This window comes from Oculina patagonica, chromosome 2 (genome assembly GCF_052425735.1).
Source record: "Oculina patagonica isolate OP01 chromosome 2, crgOcupat, whole genome shotgun sequence".
NCBI classification, from domain to species: domain Eukaryota; kingdom Metazoa; phylum Cnidaria; class Anthozoa; order Scleractinia; family Oculinidae; genus Oculina; species Oculina patagonica.
This window is the reverse complement of record NC_135759.1, coordinates 32,469,334-32,486,918: the sequence shown is the minus strand read 5'-3', so window position 1 is coordinate 32,486,918 and position 17,585 is coordinate 32,469,334. Positions and strand designations below refer to the sequence as shown.

The 17,585-nt window shown below is 36.5% G+C and overlaps 1 protein-coding gene across 2 annotated transcripts in view; it reads right to left on the bottom strand.

Annotated features, from left to right (window-relative positions):
• Window positions 1-629: 629 nt before the first annotated feature.
• The window catches only part of LOC144644224 (inositol 1,4,5-triphosphate receptor associated 2-like), a 28,720-nt gene continuing 11,764 nt past the window's right edge, over window positions 630-17,585 (bottom strand). For both annotated transcript variants that reach the window (XM_078503658.1, XM_078503659.1), the window contains 25 exons: window positions 17,279-17,343; window positions 16,985-17,102; window positions 16,285-16,473; window positions 16,108-16,191; window positions 15,877-15,965; window positions 15,266-15,303; window positions 14,766-14,853; window positions 14,388-14,472; window positions 14,264-14,298; window positions 13,815-13,854; window positions 13,471-13,517; window positions 13,125-13,165; window positions 12,950-13,032; window positions 12,290-12,391; window positions 11,061-11,156; window positions 9,976-10,670; window positions 9,437-9,464; window positions 7,380-7,451; window positions 6,721-6,789; window positions 6,422-6,457; window positions 5,815-5,910; window positions 5,170-5,338; window positions 4,446-4,489; window positions 2,582-3,027; window positions 630-2,097 (listed from right to left, as the gene is read on the bottom strand). In XM_078503658.1, the coding sequence (XP_078359784.1) occupies window positions 1,884-2,097; window positions 2,582-3,027; window positions 4,446-4,489; window positions 5,170-5,338; window positions 5,815-5,910; window positions 6,422-6,457; window positions 6,721-6,789; window positions 7,380-7,451; window positions 9,437-9,464; window positions 9,976-10,670; window positions 11,061-11,156; window positions 12,290-12,391; window positions 12,950-13,032; window positions 13,125-13,165; window positions 13,471-13,517; window positions 13,815-13,854; window positions 14,264-14,298; window positions 14,388-14,472; window positions 14,766-14,853; window positions 15,266-15,303; window positions 15,877-15,965; window positions 16,108-16,191; window positions 16,285-16,473; window positions 16,985-17,102; window positions 17,279-17,343 (3,069 nt within the window). In that variant the 3' untranslated portion in view covers window positions 630-1,883. The remainder of the gene's footprint in view (window positions 2,098-2,581; window positions 3,028-4,445; window positions 4,490-5,169; window positions 5,339-5,814; window positions 5,911-6,421; window positions 6,458-6,720; window positions 6,790-7,379; window positions 7,452-9,436; window positions 9,465-9,975; window positions 10,671-11,060; window positions 11,157-12,289; window positions 12,392-12,949; window positions 13,033-13,124; window positions 13,166-13,470; window positions 13,518-13,814; window positions 13,855-14,263; window positions 14,299-14,387; window positions 14,473-14,765; window positions 14,854-15,265; window positions 15,304-15,876; window positions 15,966-16,107; window positions 16,192-16,284; window positions 16,474-16,984; window positions 17,103-17,278; window positions 17,344-17,585) is intronic.

Here is a 17,585-nt window from a genome sequence, read left to right as displayed (position 1 = left end):
GTCACATAAGAGGGCAGTTATCGATTAATAAAAGTAGAGGTAAAACAAAACTTCCTATCGTAAACTTTACGACCTAGTTGGTCGTAGATTGATTCGGACATTTGCGAGGGATACTATATCTACAATAGCAGCGATAACAGTGGAGCAAAAGGTAGACACTTTAACTTGTTGTCTGACAAACGGGCACGAAAATGTCTCCAACTGAATCTACAAATTACAGCAAGGCAGTTCAGTCTGTCGGAACTGGACGCTTCTGGCAAATTTTTATTAGTACAGATGACCCTCTTTAATACGGATAGCAAAGGGGAGGTGTCCGTATAACGAAGGCAGAGTTTATATGAATTTTGGACTCTTTTCAAACCACGTGAACTGTCCGTAAATAGGTGGTGTCCGTAAGGAGAGGTCCGACTTTCTCGAAGCAGTTGCTTTTCTTATTGGCCAATAAGAACAGCCTGCTGCTAAAACGGTTTGTAGGCAGTGACAATTACATGCCTTCGTAGTTTAGCATCATGCAGCTTCACGTAAGAGAAATGGAAATCACAGAAAGAAGACAGCCATAAGAAACACTAGAATATAAATCACAGCAAATAACCGGGTAAAGAAATTAAACAAGTAATCACACCTCTCGAAGCTTTCAACTGTTTATTCAATAAATTAATGTTAGGAACTTATGTAAGTAATCGGTATCTGATAGTAGCTCTGATTTGAACAAGAATTTGAATGCTTAATGTACGATGAACACAATTACTGTACTATATAAAAGTGAAAATTACAGTCATAACCTGTGACTGTAAGGTTCTTTATGTACTAGCTACTTTTATAACTTTCAATTAGGAAAGGCTACTCAAAGTGCTAGGCTGAGCTAAGTTAAAATTTGAAGACTGTTCTTAGAACAGCCCACGACTGAGAACTACTTATTGTCCAAGGATGCTAAGATCTGTAGCGTTTGCAAGAGATGCTGCTATCATTATAAGTGAGAGCGGTAAAGTCGACTAAACGCAGACTGATTTATCACAAGCCCGTGTATGAGAATGAACTGTGCAAATAACTAAGGAATCTTTCCAGAGCACTGCTTGAAAACGCTCAGCGTCAAAGACAGCAACAATAAATGAATTATCATGACAGAATACAGGCTGGACTACAGGGAACACTATCAATTGCACACTTTCACGAAAAGCTGGTACAAGGCTTGAATGTTCTCGCGAGCCATTTTTCTGGACTACAGGGACACTATCATTATCATTATCATTTGCACACTTTCACGAAAAGCTGGTACAAGGCTTGAATGTTCTCGCGAGCCATTTTCTGACCGGACTAGTCTCGTTTTAAGTACAATTTAATCCCGGGAACGGAGGCAGGTCGTTGCTTGAAGCAACAAATGATTTATATTTGTTTTAAAAAAAAACGATAGCACTCACATCTGTAACTTCATTGCAAGATCTGCAAAACTCCAGGTTGTATAAAATATGGAACTACATACAATATAGATGTATTAAACTGTTTTAACATGTCATGGTGATACATAGCATCTTGGTGAGTAATAAACTAAGTTTCCATTTATATAATGACGAAGAAACTCTGACAACTACGGTCATATATGGGCGTAAAAACGATGGATGAATGTAGTTATTACTGATGTCATAAAAACCTTTTGAGCTATACTGACAACAGCTTATGAAGTAATTGTACATCATTTCCAGCTTTGCTGATATTAACCATACTATTTACTCTGTTTCTTATTTAGACAACCACTTTACATTATATTTCCTTGTATATATTATTATTATTATTATGAAACATTACAAACAGCTAAGGAAAATATAAATAATTTCATACTTTTATCACTTTATTCTGTGGCTGACTGCGAAGTTTACGATTGCTATTCATTCAGGTGGTTTTAGATAATAGATGACTTGCCCAACGGGCTCCAAAAGCTTACGTATTCTTGATAAAATAAAATATCTGTCGATCATTAGACTGCTGTGTCTGTCCAGAATTGTTATTCCAACCAAGAAAATCACCAACAAGATGATAAAAGAAATTGTAAATCTGAAGGCGGCAGATAGACATCTCCAGCAAATACCTGGTCTTTTGGGTCTGAAATAAGTGACAAGAGAATTGAAACAAATGACGTCTAATTTGCCATACAATTCAAGTAGACAGTAGTTTAAGACAATTAAGCACAATGAAGGAATTTAAGACCAGGTGAAAGTGAACTGTTTACAGTGAAGGAGTGAACTTTCACTTTGTAGAACGGATTAAATAAGATTCTAAGAAATATGTTTAGAAATACGTTAGCTATTATGAGTTTGAAATAATTGCAAATTAAGGACGAAATAACCTGTCAGGATTCCTAAATAAAGTTATTGTACTCCAAATTTGTGAGTCCAAACGAAAATGTTTTGTCAGAGTGTAATGGGACCCAACTTGCGTCGTAAGCGGCTCGTACGCGGCGATGCAAGCCAAAATTGTACCCTTAAAATCAGCTGTAATACTCGTTAGAACTTTGCAAAATTGACGATAAACAATAACAATATAACAAAAAAGAACAACTACACCAAAAAAAAGAATCTGTACTTACGTAGCCTGTACTGAAATAACGTCTGATTCTAATTCCCCGCCTTCACTTTCATTTTCACTGGATTCCACCACTTCATCCAAACCTGGCGACGCAGACGGATGATCTACGGGAACGTCCACCTCTTCATTTTGACCTTGTCCTTCTTCTGTGTGTTCAGGTGCACTTTTGTTGTCTCTTTCTTCCTCTGACCCACTGACTAGTACCACTGGAGTATCGTTCGATTCCGCTTCTGAAGTACTTTCAGTCAAAGAAGCGTCGGTTTTCACTACTGGTGGCTCTTCAACCTGAGGTGGTGTAACTCGTGAAGCCTCTCTCTCTTGTCGGCTAGCTTCAGTACGGCGTCTGAAGCTTCGAAGAGCGTCCTTTGCACGCATTGATGTAGTGTGAAAGGCCATGACAAAGTTTAGAAGGCTATTCTGTTTAGTACCATCACCTTCTGCTTCAGACTGGAAAAAAGAAAAAAAAATAGAGTATTAATTGTACTTGTAAACTGTTCATCTTGACAAGGAGAATGGTAGACAATAAAGATGACTTCAAGCTTTCTGTACAGTGTTTTAATGTCTTAAAAGAAAGTGAGTGTTTATTGTCTTAAAAACAAACCAAGTAAACACTGTTGTGAGATTTTTTTCAAAGGAGTGTTAACCTTGATGAGATAAATAAATGGTAACAAAGAAAGTAAAAGGACTTCTAAGTATTTGTTACCTCGACGAGAAGTCAAATAAAAGAAGAAAAACAGATTGGCAGATATCAAAATAGCCTGCGTTGCAGACGAATAAAACCCCGGTTATATGCGTCTGCGAATTAGAGCACAAAAGCTTGTTCCGGCCCCCCGCGCGTTACCAGGGATTTCTATAATAATCTCTGATTGGCTCTTGAAAAGGGCTGTTCTTTCGAGCGCCGTTATTGGTCGTTTGATCTTGTGAAACCATAGTTACGCGTTCGATGAATACCAGATACCAGTTACACTGAGGCGTTCTTGTCGTATAATTTGTATATTTGCCGCTCTGTGAAATGGGTCATCCAATTTATTTCGCTTTTCACTTGTTTAGAAAGGACACTTTATGCTGTAGGCTGTATTATTTGGAGGCGTTTTAAATTGCGTAGAGCCATAAGACTGTCGCTTTAATAGCAAATGTGTAGAGGTCATAGTCTGCTCGGCTTTTCGTTTGTATATTTTGACTGTTTTGACACCTCTGTGTTAAATTTGTCATATGTATAGTAATTACTATTGCGGTTAGTCTTTGAACATCCTGAAACATATTCATGTTTGCAAGATATTTTTTGAGCTCTCGAAATATTTGCTCTGGTCCTAAATTTTCCGTGAAGATGTCGACTACTTGCATTCTGCATTTGTAACGCCGGGTTCGGCTGTTTATTGTGTTTTTGCAAGGTCATGTTGCTTCTCATCACGGATGACGGATGGTTCGTTGTGTGACATTCTTTCACTACAAGGCAATGACCTTTTTGCTTGTCAGTTGTGTTTGCTTCTTGTTGTTATTGTTTTTTTTTATCAGATAGTTCGGACCGGTTGCTTTTTTTACCGCTTTAAACGTTTATTCTCACCGATCTGCCGTGATCGCCGCAAGGTTATTGTGTATCTTTTATTCATCAAAAGCGTAACTATGGTGTTACGAGATCCATTTGACCAATCACGGCGCACGAAAGAACGGCCCTATCGAAGAGCCAATCAGAGGTAATTATAGAAATCCCTGGTAACGCGCGGGGGGCCGGAACAAGCTTTTGTGCTCTAATTCGCAGACGCATATAACCGGGGTTTTGTTCGTCTGCAACGCAGGCTAATATCAAAATAAAGCAAACAAAACGTCTTCCATGATTTTTCAGTAATACCAAAAACTATTCTTACTTGGTGAGGATGCGAAGATGAAGGACCGCCAACTCTGTGGGAATCTGGACATTTAAAAAAAATATATAAACAAACCAACCAGCCAACAAACAAGCAAACAAACAAACAAACAGAAAAAAGAACAAACGAGTAAATGATTGAACGAACGGACGAAAAAACTATTGAAAAACTAAATGAATAAATACGCGCTGGTATGGAATGCAGATACCAAACAAGTTCTAAAGGATAGATTTAATTCAGTCTCAGTTCTGTCCAACACTGCCCGTAAAGGAGGAGGTAAAGTGGTGGCCACTGTTATTATCACAATTTTTTTCCCTAAAACAGCATATTTACACCATAGCTCTTCCAACATTATTAATAACATTTGCGAGGTGCAAATGTCTTGACATTACCTAAGGCAAATAGTACCAAATACGGACTTAAACGTTTTAGTTATTACGCCGCAAAACAATGGAACGGACTTCCCGAGAACGTACGCTGCCTAGCTGGCACCAAAGATTTTATACGGACTTTTTATAGCGATGTTAATCAATCAAGGGTGTTTTAATTTTTTATATTTTTAATCATGTTAATTATACTATCTATAGTAGCTAGCATTTTTATATTGTATATATTTTAATTAATTTAGATTTTAGTTTTTAATTTTGTGAAATAACTGTAAACTAGCCGTAAAGCTAAGATTAATTCACGCTAATAAAGTATCTATATCTATCTATCTAATTACCAAGGCTGGTAGGACCATTGGCTAATGTTCTTGGTGTCACGGGTTCATCAGCAGCTAGCCTTTCTTTCTGACGCAGTTCATTAAGGTCCTCTCGTACACGCTCCAAGTGTCGAGTCAAGTTCTCAGCGTGGCTTATCATTACCTCCACTCCAGATGCCATGCGAGCCTCCTATAATGGCCCAGGTTAAATGAAAGGTAAAGTGAATGACACACATAAGATATCGTTCGAGGACTGATAATACAATTGAACGTCTTGACATGAGACAAAAAATAGAGAAGTGTTGCTCAGTACAGAAGAAAAGAAGTTAACAGTGGAATGTTCCCTAACTCACTAAGGAGAAATCTTCCTGTCTGTCATTGACTATTTTCACCGGGTACAGGCAGGCTTTGTATAAAAAGCAATAACAAACAAACAAAAAACAACAATAATACAAGTCACATAAGAACCTGCCCCCGCCTCATCAACGAAGACTGAATTCAAGAAGTTTAACAACAAAATACAAGTACCACAAGGCCACCAAAAAGGTTTTGGGTAGCAGTTATGAAGAGCAGAAAAACAGCACGAGTATAACTAGTGACATATCGTTATGCACGATTTCAGTTGTATTTACCACTTGTCAGTATTACTAGTCAGATAATACTGACCTGCTGAACACAGCCATGTTGTTCTGTTTGAGTTGATACCCTTCGTGAAGACTTCTTTATTACTTCTACTTGAGACTTCAACACTGCCAGCATATCCTATCAAACAAACAATTTTTGTTAATCCAATTACCCGAATGTCAGGCACAATGTAAGGCCACTGACGCAAACGTGAAAGCAAGGTTTAAGTAGTAGATAAAATATGAGCGGGAGATCTGTATGGGCATTTACAATGGCTCGCCTATCGGCTCGCCATTGTAAATGCCCATACAGATCGGACGCGAATATTTTACTCTACTTGTGAAATGAAAACAATAAAAAGAATGCAAAGTATTGTTATGCGAATCAGTAGAGATCTGTATCAAAAGCTAATGAATACTAATTAGCTGAGCAGGAGTTTGTATCAAAAGTTAATTCTTTTGTCTGATTTGTATTGGGGTTTACAGTTGTGTACATGTGATCTGAATACTGTGCTGGGATTGGTTTGCACCCTCATGAATAATTAATGAATTTTACAACGGGAGATGAAGAATTGCATGGTAAAGAGTTGCTCGGGAGCAAGGCTTCCAACAAGAGATCTTTACATTCTTGCCCATTTCCCGCCACGTACCTGCATGTCCTTAGTAAAACACAGTTGCTCAAATTCCTGTAAAACAACAAAAACAACGAGAAGGATAATAACGAATATGAGTACGTTTAATTTCATTAGTAAAACAAGAGTAATTTGAAAAGTCTTTAACACTAAAAATCCCATTGCCAAGATAGGACGGAAAAGACAGAAAATTACCACATGCAGAAAGTAGCAATCATGGACAATGTTCAAATACCTGGAATGAATGGGTTAAGTTCATGAACGAACATTGGACATTTAGACATTTTACTGCAATGTATGTCTTGTTTAGAAAATACCTTTAGTACATTTGACATGCTTTGCAGCTCTTTGTTCATGTTAGTTTCTGCGAGATCTCTGGCACGAGCCTGTACGCAAAAAAACACACACAAGAACAAGGATCAACTATCTACTGATGTCTGAATGTACAAGATTTTGTAGCTCTTTCTAACTAAGCTCTATCCCCTCCCTCTATCTTTTAAGCCATTCTCTCTAAAAAGTCCTCCAACGTGATGCTTCACAGAGGTCAGCACGACGTACATGTGTTTCATGCATAGTTACAAGGAGTAATAATAATAATAATTATAATAATAATAATAATAATAATAATAATAATAATAATAATAATAATAATAATAATAATAAAAAGGTTCTTATTGCGCATTTAAAATTCTCAATGCGCTTACAATTGCATAGGATTAAAAGGATAAAAACGATAAAAGCAAGAACGATGTTAGATACAGAAATTCAGTACTAAGATAAAAAGAGTAAGAAAAAATAATAATAATAATCTAACTAAAACATGCAATTATTAACATCTATGACTAGGTTAAAAACTATTACAAAAAAGAAATGCTTTAAGGTTCTTTTTAAAAATCGCTATATTACCAGCAATTTAAATGTCCATGAGCATTCGACATTATACTCTCAGTTTGAGATTATGGCAAAATTATTTTACCTGGATTTCCAGTCGTCTATGGAGTGTATCTTGATCAGTTTGGAAAGCCAACACCAGAGTTTTGAACTGTTTCTGTTAAAAAAAAAAAAAAAAAAAAAACACGCTCCTGCTGAATTTTGTTTTGTAGCAAGTATCGCTAAAGGCGTAATCAGTCAACTTGAAAGTTATCATTTGTCCATCAAAGAAAATAGAATCAACAAGTTTTTGGAAGTTGATTGTATAATGAAATTAAACGCTAAAAAATTGGAACGACGTTTCGATCGTTCGACGGTCATTTTCAAGTTAGGTGTTAGAATAAAATTACATGTGTAAATATAGTAAAAGCGCTAAAATATGTACATACAAACAATAGACAATAAGAATAAAAAGGCTAAAAATGGCTAAAAAATAACTTTGTGCGAATGGCATGCATAGTTGTAAAAGATATAATTAAAAACGTAAAGCAAGCGAATAAGACGACGAGAATAGGAACATTAAAATACCTAAAAATATCTAAACAAATAATTTCGCGCGGAGCGAGTCACTCTGTTTGTTAAGTTTCGGTTTCAGAAGTCTAATAAAAAGCATTTCAAAAATCAAACAGTCAAGCTTGCTTTGGCACTTTCTTAAAATCTTAAAATTCTTCTCGATGTTGTGTGGCTCCTTTCCATGTTGCTCTTTCACGTGATGTCCGATAGACGATCCTTTGTGTTCTTCGATGCGCTGGTGCAAGTGTCGACAAGAATAGCCGACGTAATCTGCATCACACAGATCACACTGATAATAATAAACAGCGCTTTGTTGGTTTACGATGGGCGGTTTCTGTTCCTTCACTTTAATTGTGTCTTTGATCTTACGGCTGGTGTAAACTGGACGGATCTCGGTGTTTATCTTTCGGCTGAGATCGCTCAGTTGTCTGCGTACTGAGTTTGCTGCTTTTTGATCCTTGTACGGCAAAACGATTCTAATAGGAACATAACCACCATCCATTCATCATCAATAACCACCATCCGACAATTTGTCGAGGCGAAAGTTGTAACGGGAAATGCGTGTCCTCAACAACAGCAGGTCCCTAGTCAAGGAGAAGTTCCTATTAGAATCGTTTTGCCGTACAAGGATCAAAAAGCAGCAAACTCAGTACGCAGACAACTGAGCGATCTCAGCCGAAAGATAAACACCGAGATCCGTCCAGTTTACACCAGCCGTAAGATCAAAGACACAATTAAAGTGAAGGAACAGAAACCGCCCATCGTAAACCAACAAAGCGCTGTTTATTATTATCAGTGTGATCTGTGTGATGCAGATTACGTCGGCTATTCTTGTCGACACTTGCACCAGCGCATCGAAGAACACAAAGGATCGTCTATCGGACATCACGTGAAAGAGCAACATGGAAAGGAGCCACACAACATCGAGAAGAATTTTAAGATTTTAAGAAAGTGCCAAAGCAAGCTTGACTGTTTGATTTTTGAAATGCTTTTTATTAGACTTCTGAAACCGAAACTTAACAAACAGAGTGACTCGCTCCGCGCGAAATTATTTGTTTAGATATTTTTAGGTATTTTAATGTTCCTATTCTCGTCGTCTTATTCGCTTGCTTTACGTTTTTAATTATATCTTTTACAACTATGCATGCCATTCGCACAAAGTTATTTTTTAGCCATTTTTAGCCTTTTTATTCTTATTGTCTATTGTTTGTATGTACATATTTTAGCGCTTTTACTATATTTACACATGTAATTTTATTCTAACACCTAACTTGAAAATGACCGTCGAACGATCGAAACGTCGTTCCAATTTTTTAGCGTTTAATTTCATTATACAATAAAGAAAATAGAAGTAACAAAAATACCTCAACAAATTTACATAATAAATACAAATAGGAAAAAGAGAGGATTTTTCTTTTTTTTCACCATTTCTTTCGGTAAGGAAGTTGAAAAGTCAATATAGGACCAAACCAAATGCAAATATACGGTATTGCATGCCGATACATAAAAGCAAGGCTTAATTTGTGCATACACACACGTTGGTAGCTCTTTCTATATGGTAATAGCCCTTAAAATCCTTCTGCAACTTACCTCAATTTCTTTTTCATTTGGCGCAGGCCTGTTGACAAAATAAAACCGTAATTAACATACATCTTATAAAGTAAAATATTAAAGTATTAAGTTCACCATAAATCCACCAGATTTCAACAGTAACGAATTTTTGGTTATTTTCAAAACATGGCAGGAGTTCAAACGTTGGTCTGTTGCTATCTACTGTCTTGCAAAAATGTGTATGTTGTCAAACGAGCACAACGATTGCGTAGCAAATTAGAAAATTTCGAGGCTTCTTATAAAACTGATACAGATGCTCCCTCCACACTCTCTCACACACAAATTAAGATAAAAACATAGCAAGATTTGCCCCTGAATTCACAAGCCGATACCGCGTTTGTTTGATTATGGAAATACCGTAAGTATACAGTTGAAAGTTGTTAGTTAGGCAGGTTAGGTGTCCACAATTAGTAGAGGGGACTTTTCCCCTCAGCTACTACAGATTTGACACGATAATAAAGTTGTTATTATTATGTTATTATTATTGTCTATTGACTCTCAAGACAAACAAACCAGACCTGACACGTAGTGACACCCCATCCACAAAATTACTGCTTCCAACTGAACTTTCTAGCGCCATGCCTGTTGCACTCTCATAAGAATCAAACTCATCCGGGATTTTAAATGCTACAGAGAGCTTCTTTCGCCATAAATTTGTAGCAGATCTTTCTTTTTCCACAGCTGGGCTCAATTTACCAGGATCCTCTGCAGTAGGTTTACTTGCACTCTCTTCATCAGGCGTATTTTCCTTTTCTATCGTTCTAATATCTGGCACTTGAGACTCGGTAACACCTGATTTTCGACGCCGACTGTGAGTATCCTCATCAGTTATTGTGGCTTTATCTGCAACACTAATCTCCTTCTCGAGTTTCTCTATTTCCCTTATAAGGTCCGTTTGTGAGGCCGTCGTCACGAAATCTTTCAAGTCTGTCTGACTGCTTGATGTTATCAATTCTCGATCGATATTGTCAACAAGCTGTAAAAAATTACCACTGGGTGATTCAGATGTACCATCCACCTCGTGTCTACCACTTTTCGGGCTTAAAGAGTCACTGGAAAGAGAAGACGATCGCCGCTTATACAAGCCATTATGCAGCCAACTTTCAACGGGTTCTTCTGTTTGATGGGTTTTAGTGACCTCTTGATAAGTTGGGTGAATTTTTTCTTCCAACTCATTCACAGGTTTTCCATCTGGAGAGTCTCTTCCGACGCCCTGGTTGTTGAAACAAAATGAGGACTAAATATTAAGTGAACAGAAAAACAAAGCAAGCTGTAACAAAGCTGCAAGTCCAACAAAAAATCCGCAAAGGAGGAGGGGGATGCGAATCAAGAAAATGCTGCCACAGAGATAACAAAGCCCTTCAACATGGATTGAGTGGTCAAGAAGGATTAAATTAACTTCGCCTGCACTACCAAGCGACTAACAAACACCAAACTAGTGAACAGTGAAACGATAATGGGCATCAAGTCAGGCTTTATCTGCCAAGAAAACAATTTTTGAAACAAATTGACTGGTCGACAGTGTAACAAAAGTTTATATCAAATTAAAGGCTTGTAGGTAATAGTTAAAATAAGTACGAAAGAAGCTATCTAAAACACAAACCTGCATCCTTCTGCTTGTGTCAGACTGTGAAACGTAATCATACAACTTTGTTCTCACCATATGGCCGGTGATACAAGGAGACGAACATCGGGGTGACTGAAAAAATGAAAGGACTTAGTAAACAAATGACAAAAACGACAAAAGTAGATGCAACACCAACTAATCAAAATTACAAACAAAGACAGACGTCACAAAGCTAGACAATACTGATTGCCACAATAGATCGATAAGGAGAAGAACACGGACCACACTGATTTTCATACCATGCAATAGAAAATACAGCCGATCAGAATACAGAAAAGCCATTGTATATTCGGCGGTATTCAACAACCTTCGCATCGTGCACTGCGACATAGCTAGTATAACTAGGAGTTGCTGATAGCAAGTTAAGTGCTGCAAAGTAAGTTATAAGAATAATAATAATAATAGTAGGAACGAAGGGAAGGTTTCGGATGTTCACATTTTCAGATGTGAAAGATATGATTTTCTCAGGGAGTTAAATGTTTGTAATTCGCTTAGTTTATAAAAAAAAATAGTGAAATTTACGAATGGAAGCAATGTAACCTAACATAACCTAACATAGCACGTGCAATTCGACTGCAAAGCCATCAGAAACACCCATTTATGACGTCAAAAAGCTCAAAGCTCGTTCCATTCCAGCGCGCGGTCATTATGGAACGTTTTCGTGGAGCCGTCGCAAATAATCTTCGTAGTGCTTTTGCTGTATATATTTCCCACTTAAGGCTCAGAAAGTAAAATTTCTCCTTAAATTTAATTGGTAATGAATAATTATGAAAGCGAATTATAAGAAGGCCTCGTAATTCGTTATTCGTGAAAAGACCGTTTCTCCGGCACTTTACTTGACCATCTTGCTCAGGAGAGATTTCTTGAGAAGCATTTACAAAGTACTGAACAGAAGCGCAAGCGGCAACGCTTTAAAATTTAACTTCTTACTCTTTAGCGAAAAGGACATCGCAAACGACAAACGCAACTTCAACATTGTAAATGCCGCTGATCATACGTACTGCATGTACTTAAAATCATCGCCAGTGAAAAAGTCGAATCGAGTGTCGCCTATATAAAGCTTCCAGACCCCGCGCGGACAGTCAAAAATAGTTCTGCTGCTACGCTAAGGCTTCGCAGCAATTATATTGATGTTTCTACTACAAGAGAGTTAAAGCTATACACTGAAATCACCACATTACACAGTATGTAAAACAAAGGAGTACCTGTCTGCTTCTATTGAGAACCTCTGTATCAGTATTAGGGATTGCATCAAAAATTTCCTTCAGTTCATCTGAGTGCCTAGAAACTGACAGCTGAACTGATTCCTATTTGTGAAGACAAAAGTGAGGTTACACGTTGAGTTAAGCCGAAGCAATGACCAGGCTGTTCAATGTTGGGTTTCTGTTGCTGAGAATAGGTTAGTTCGATGATATAACTAATATTGACAAACTAAATGGTAGTGGGATTTTAGGATACTTAGGTTCTTAAATAAGTTCGTTATTTGATAACCATATAGTAAACTTGTCTTTCCAAAATACTAGCATGCATGCCTAGACTATTTTTTTTTTGTTCTTTCATCTGTGCCTTCATTTTTGTAAAATAACCTATTGAAAATTTTAGGCTAAAAAGGTTTTTGTGAAAAGGGGGTTTTAAAATGAAAATTTTAGCTTAACAAGTTTTTAAATTTTAGGTTCTTATACGCGGGTTTTTACTAACTATAAAATCGAAAAAGACCTACTGTAATCAAGTACAAGGTCTTATGGCTTAGCTTAGTCCATTTCGCCACATATTAATATGTTACTGTCGTTTTTTTAATGTCTTTATTTTACTTGACAAATCTTGCTATTAAAAGTAGCTTTGTGAACGAGGGCATGTAGACTGACCTCTAATGTCGAAGTTCGTCTTTTTTCCATACTAAGTTGGGAAGTTGTTTTCACCAGTTCACTTTCCAGTTCTTTTATTCTCACTTAAGGAGAGAAAACATAACAATTGCTTTGATTCTAAACACTCTTTTAGTTGAAGTGCATGTAGAGCATAAACTTTTATCACATATATTACCTAACAAAAGTGTTTGCTGACTTTCCAACTCATCTTGGCTTCTGTAAATACAAGCAACGAACACAAAAATTTCAATACAAAAATTAGCGATAATAAACAGCGTTTCCACATCTTCAAAACGTCATTGGTTAGAATCCTATATATAAGATACAAAAGAAACATTGTGCGACACGAAAAACAAAACATGTACAATAAAGTTCATTTTAAATGTGGGGAAGTAAATCTGTCAAATTTCGTCAGTAATACTGTAAACCCTTAACTCTAACCTGGTCAACGCATGCATAAACAAAGAATAATCTATTTTTCTTGCTAACTATACAAGCTATGTACATAACATGAAGCTTACTTTCTAAGTTTTACAAGTTCATCCTCTAGTGTTGAGCTTAAAAGTTTCTGAAAAAGAAGAAATAAAAAAAGAAACGTCACAAGAGCGAAGAACTGATTCAAAACCTAGGATCAGTTTTTCGTTTATAGAACCGCCAAGTTAAACAACTCTTCTTCTCAAGATCTAAAAGAAGTTAGCACGATTTTACAGCATTGCAATCTGGTGTTGATAGTTATGGGAGACCCCTTTGAAATAATCCATCTACAGCAAATCAAGACACCTTGTGGGAAGTGATGTACATGAATTAAACAGCGGCATATGATGCAATCAATACCCTACGTAGCTGCCTCTTTCCTGAACTTTACCTCATTTTCCAGAGATCTTGTAAGACTTTCTTTTTCATCCCTGTGAAGGGAAAAAATCTTTCAGATACAGTGGAACCTCGTTTATCTGGCCGCATTACTTACGGGGTGGCCGAGCTAACGCAGTAACAAACATTAACCCAGTGGCCACTGTATGTGTTTCTAAAAGAGCTGACCGGGAAAGGTAAAAGCAAAGGTGTTGGGTAACTTACTCCTGCCAACAACAAATTTTCTTACTAGACAGGTAGAATTCAAAGAAATTTGTTTTTCAGATTTAGTCAGGTAACAAGCCAAAAAATATCGTACGTCTTTTCCCTTTTAAGGTAAATCTTGAAGAAGTCTTCGTTTAAAGCTCATTTTGATATGAATAACTATTTTTTTACAATCTTAAAATGGGACATAGAACTAAATCTATCTTTAGTGAAGTTATGCATTAATTAATTAAAACCTACCTAGTTTTAAACAAATCTGCCGTGACTGCCGATAGCTGTGGAAGAAAATTCGATATTTTGTAAGATGCTTAAAATGATTAGATAATGTTGGAAACTAAGAATGAAAATTACACTGTACGTGTACCTGGTTTTCAAGAAAAGCCAATTTTTCACTCTGTTGTGTAAGAGTTTTCATGTCCTGTTCATGTTTCCCCTCAAGCTCCAGCATCCTGGAATGAAGATTTTACATATTATCTTCTGGAGGACCATTACACGTGCAGTTTCAAACATTATCATGATAGTACTAAAAAAGAAACTGTGTTTAGAGTTTTGACTGTCATGATCAAAGTTCTTGAATACTATACAGTTTCGTGGACTTGACCTGCAGAATCCTGATAGGTTTATTGAAGTTTTTCAGTTTGTTTTATTAATCTTCAGCATAGACAGCGAGTAAACAACCAAATTCTGTTGCAACTTTTCTCCTGAGTCACAAGAGCAAAGCTGAGAGATCAGTTACACTTACCTTCCACTCATTTCATCATTGCAAAGGGACATTGTTCCTAGCTTTTGATAGGCTTTACTTCGCTCCTCAAAAAACTGCTTGTTCTCTTCTGTCAGGAGAAAAATAAGTTTGAGATAACTACCCTAACTTGGTAAGTACTGAATAACTGGGTTGGTGAGGTGTTGCACTTTGTGTTGCAGTATCATAAATCATACAATCAGTATTATACGGTTTGAGTGCATTTTGCATCTAATGAAGGGGTTACTTCTGGAAGTTCTGGAAATAATTAAAGAACTTTTCAAGAAACTACTGATGATAACCAACTTGATGTTAGTCAAAAATGTAAATCTGTCAGACATAATTTTAAAATCAAATAACAGAGAGATATTTATGAAAATTAATTAATTTAGGTAAATTATTAGCCATTCATTGGTTGATTTGTCTTTCCAGACGAGTGAATTGAATGAAATGTACAAATTCAAACAGCAATATTATTTACATGTACAGAATTTACAACTAACCTTTGAGCTTTTTCACATTAGCCAAAAGTTTCATGTTCCTGCAGGTAGAAATAAAATGTGTGACATACTTATGAAACCACTCCTTTAATCACGTGTATAAATAAAATTTAATTTGATTTTTGATTCACAAACTGATGCATTGGCATTTTTATATGCATGAGTGTAGGAATGAAAACCCAACCGTATTGTAGCATATTACAAACACACGGCTTATACAAGTAAATTTATCTCAATTTATCTAACAGTAACATGGTAGCATTAGTAATGTGCAGTTACTGTTATTAAACAACTACAATAACATCTGACTGGTGCGCAGAAGGTCATTGGTTCATTTCCCTCCAGGGACTTGCCCATGCTTATGTCGTTAAGGGCTGGCAGCCGGCTAATTTAACCGGCTGAAACAGAACTTAAGTCTGGCTGAATTTTTACATGAAAAGACTTAGGTAAACTATTAGAGCCGCCAAGTCCAGAAAGCCAGCTGGGATTGTTGATGAGCCGGCTTAGTGTTTTCTTAGCTACATCCCTGAACAGATATTACATCTCTCACAACTACAATTCATGTAAGTACAGGATTTAACATTACAAAAATGTCTGTTTTTCACAGAGCGTACCTCTTCTCTGCAGCTTTCTTCTTCATACAGAGAGAAGACACTTTGTCAGCAAATGTATCCAGCTCTTGAGTAAGATGCTCCCTTTGAGTCTAACAAACAGTTCAAATGAGTACACATGTATAAAAAGATCCTCAAGATGTCAAAATAGGTTTCTATGGCAACACACAAGCAGTTAAATGTATCTTATTTGTGACCTTTTATAAATTTTAAGGACAAAATTAAAATGGATACCTCCTTATCCACACTTTTGTCCAGTGCAGCCAATTCATCAATCTGTCTCAGGGCTTTTTCTTTCTTCTCATTGAATTCATTAGCCTTGAAAACAGCAACAGAAAGAGCAATTTAGAATCAAACTAGCAAGGCATTGAATTTCGAAGATATAATAATAGATCATTTTTACACACATACTAATTGTGTTGCTGTGATACTGTATTTCTCAAAAGTGGCAGTTGTGCTAGTTGAGTCCATCGACACTCCAGACATCCAGGATTGGTTCATGTCAGTAAATGATATGTCCACATCATCAACATCCAGGCTGTCATTCCAATTAAATTCACCACCCACCATTGGAGACGGAAGACCTTTGGTTTCACTGGTCTACAAGAAAAAAATAAAAGAATCAATTAATTATTTTTTGCTGGATCTGCTGCTCTGAGCACTGTCTAAGGTAATGGTCTATGCTAAGAAAGGAACCCCCTAAAAAGTGAATTATTTTGTGGGCGTGGTTGAAAATTCACTTTCACTCCCAGGAGGGACAAATTCTAAAATGACAAGCAGTTCTCATCATATTTTTTTCTGGCTTTCCTTGTGTGCAAGAAAGAACCAAGAAAATTTGATGGTAATCATTTTAGGTTAGCACAGTCCCAGGCAGTACTAAGCCACAAAATTTATCCCCTAAATAATATGAATTTCAAACCAAAAAAACTTATACAGGAATTTTACACATTCTGCACATTTTGTCATAACTAACTTAATGCTGACCGAAAAATGAGCAACCTAAGTTGGCTACCAACTACCTGTATTCTATAGAAAACACACTGTAAAGATATTGGGTCTACAAGACTTTTAATTGGTAGTTTTACCATTAACATTTTACATGTGCATGTACCTCCTGTGCTTGGAGCTCCTGCTGCAGAGAAGACTGCCGCCTAAAAGGTGTGCTAGTTAATCCTGGTCCATTTTGAACCAACTGACTCTTAGCTGCTGACAGTTCATCTCTTTTTAGTCTACAAAACAAAGTAAAACTAATAAGTTTCAAACAAAAACCAAACTAAGCTTCATGTGCTTCTTCAATGCTTTTTGGTATGAAGTAATAGGAGATCAGACTTACACACATATAACTAGATGGAAGCAACACAATATTGCAATTTGTATGTAAAAGGGCAAAAAATTTAAGTTGCACCTGAGCACTTTGTCTTCCAATTCAAAAATACGATTTTGTAATCTGCTTTTCTCACTCTTTAACGCCTGGGAAAAGAAAGAAACAACTTTATGTAGCTAAAGAACATTAAGTTTCTGTTCAGTAAGCTCGCAAAGTAAGTAATTGTAATAACCATGAGTAGGTGCAGTATAGATCCTTAAATAAAATTATACCATTGTAATTTCTGTTCTTATTCTGACTTATTATTCATTTTAAATCATTTGTTACATGTACATGATGTAATGTTCCTGAACTTTTAACTTTTAGATTTAAGAGTTAATGGTTAGTA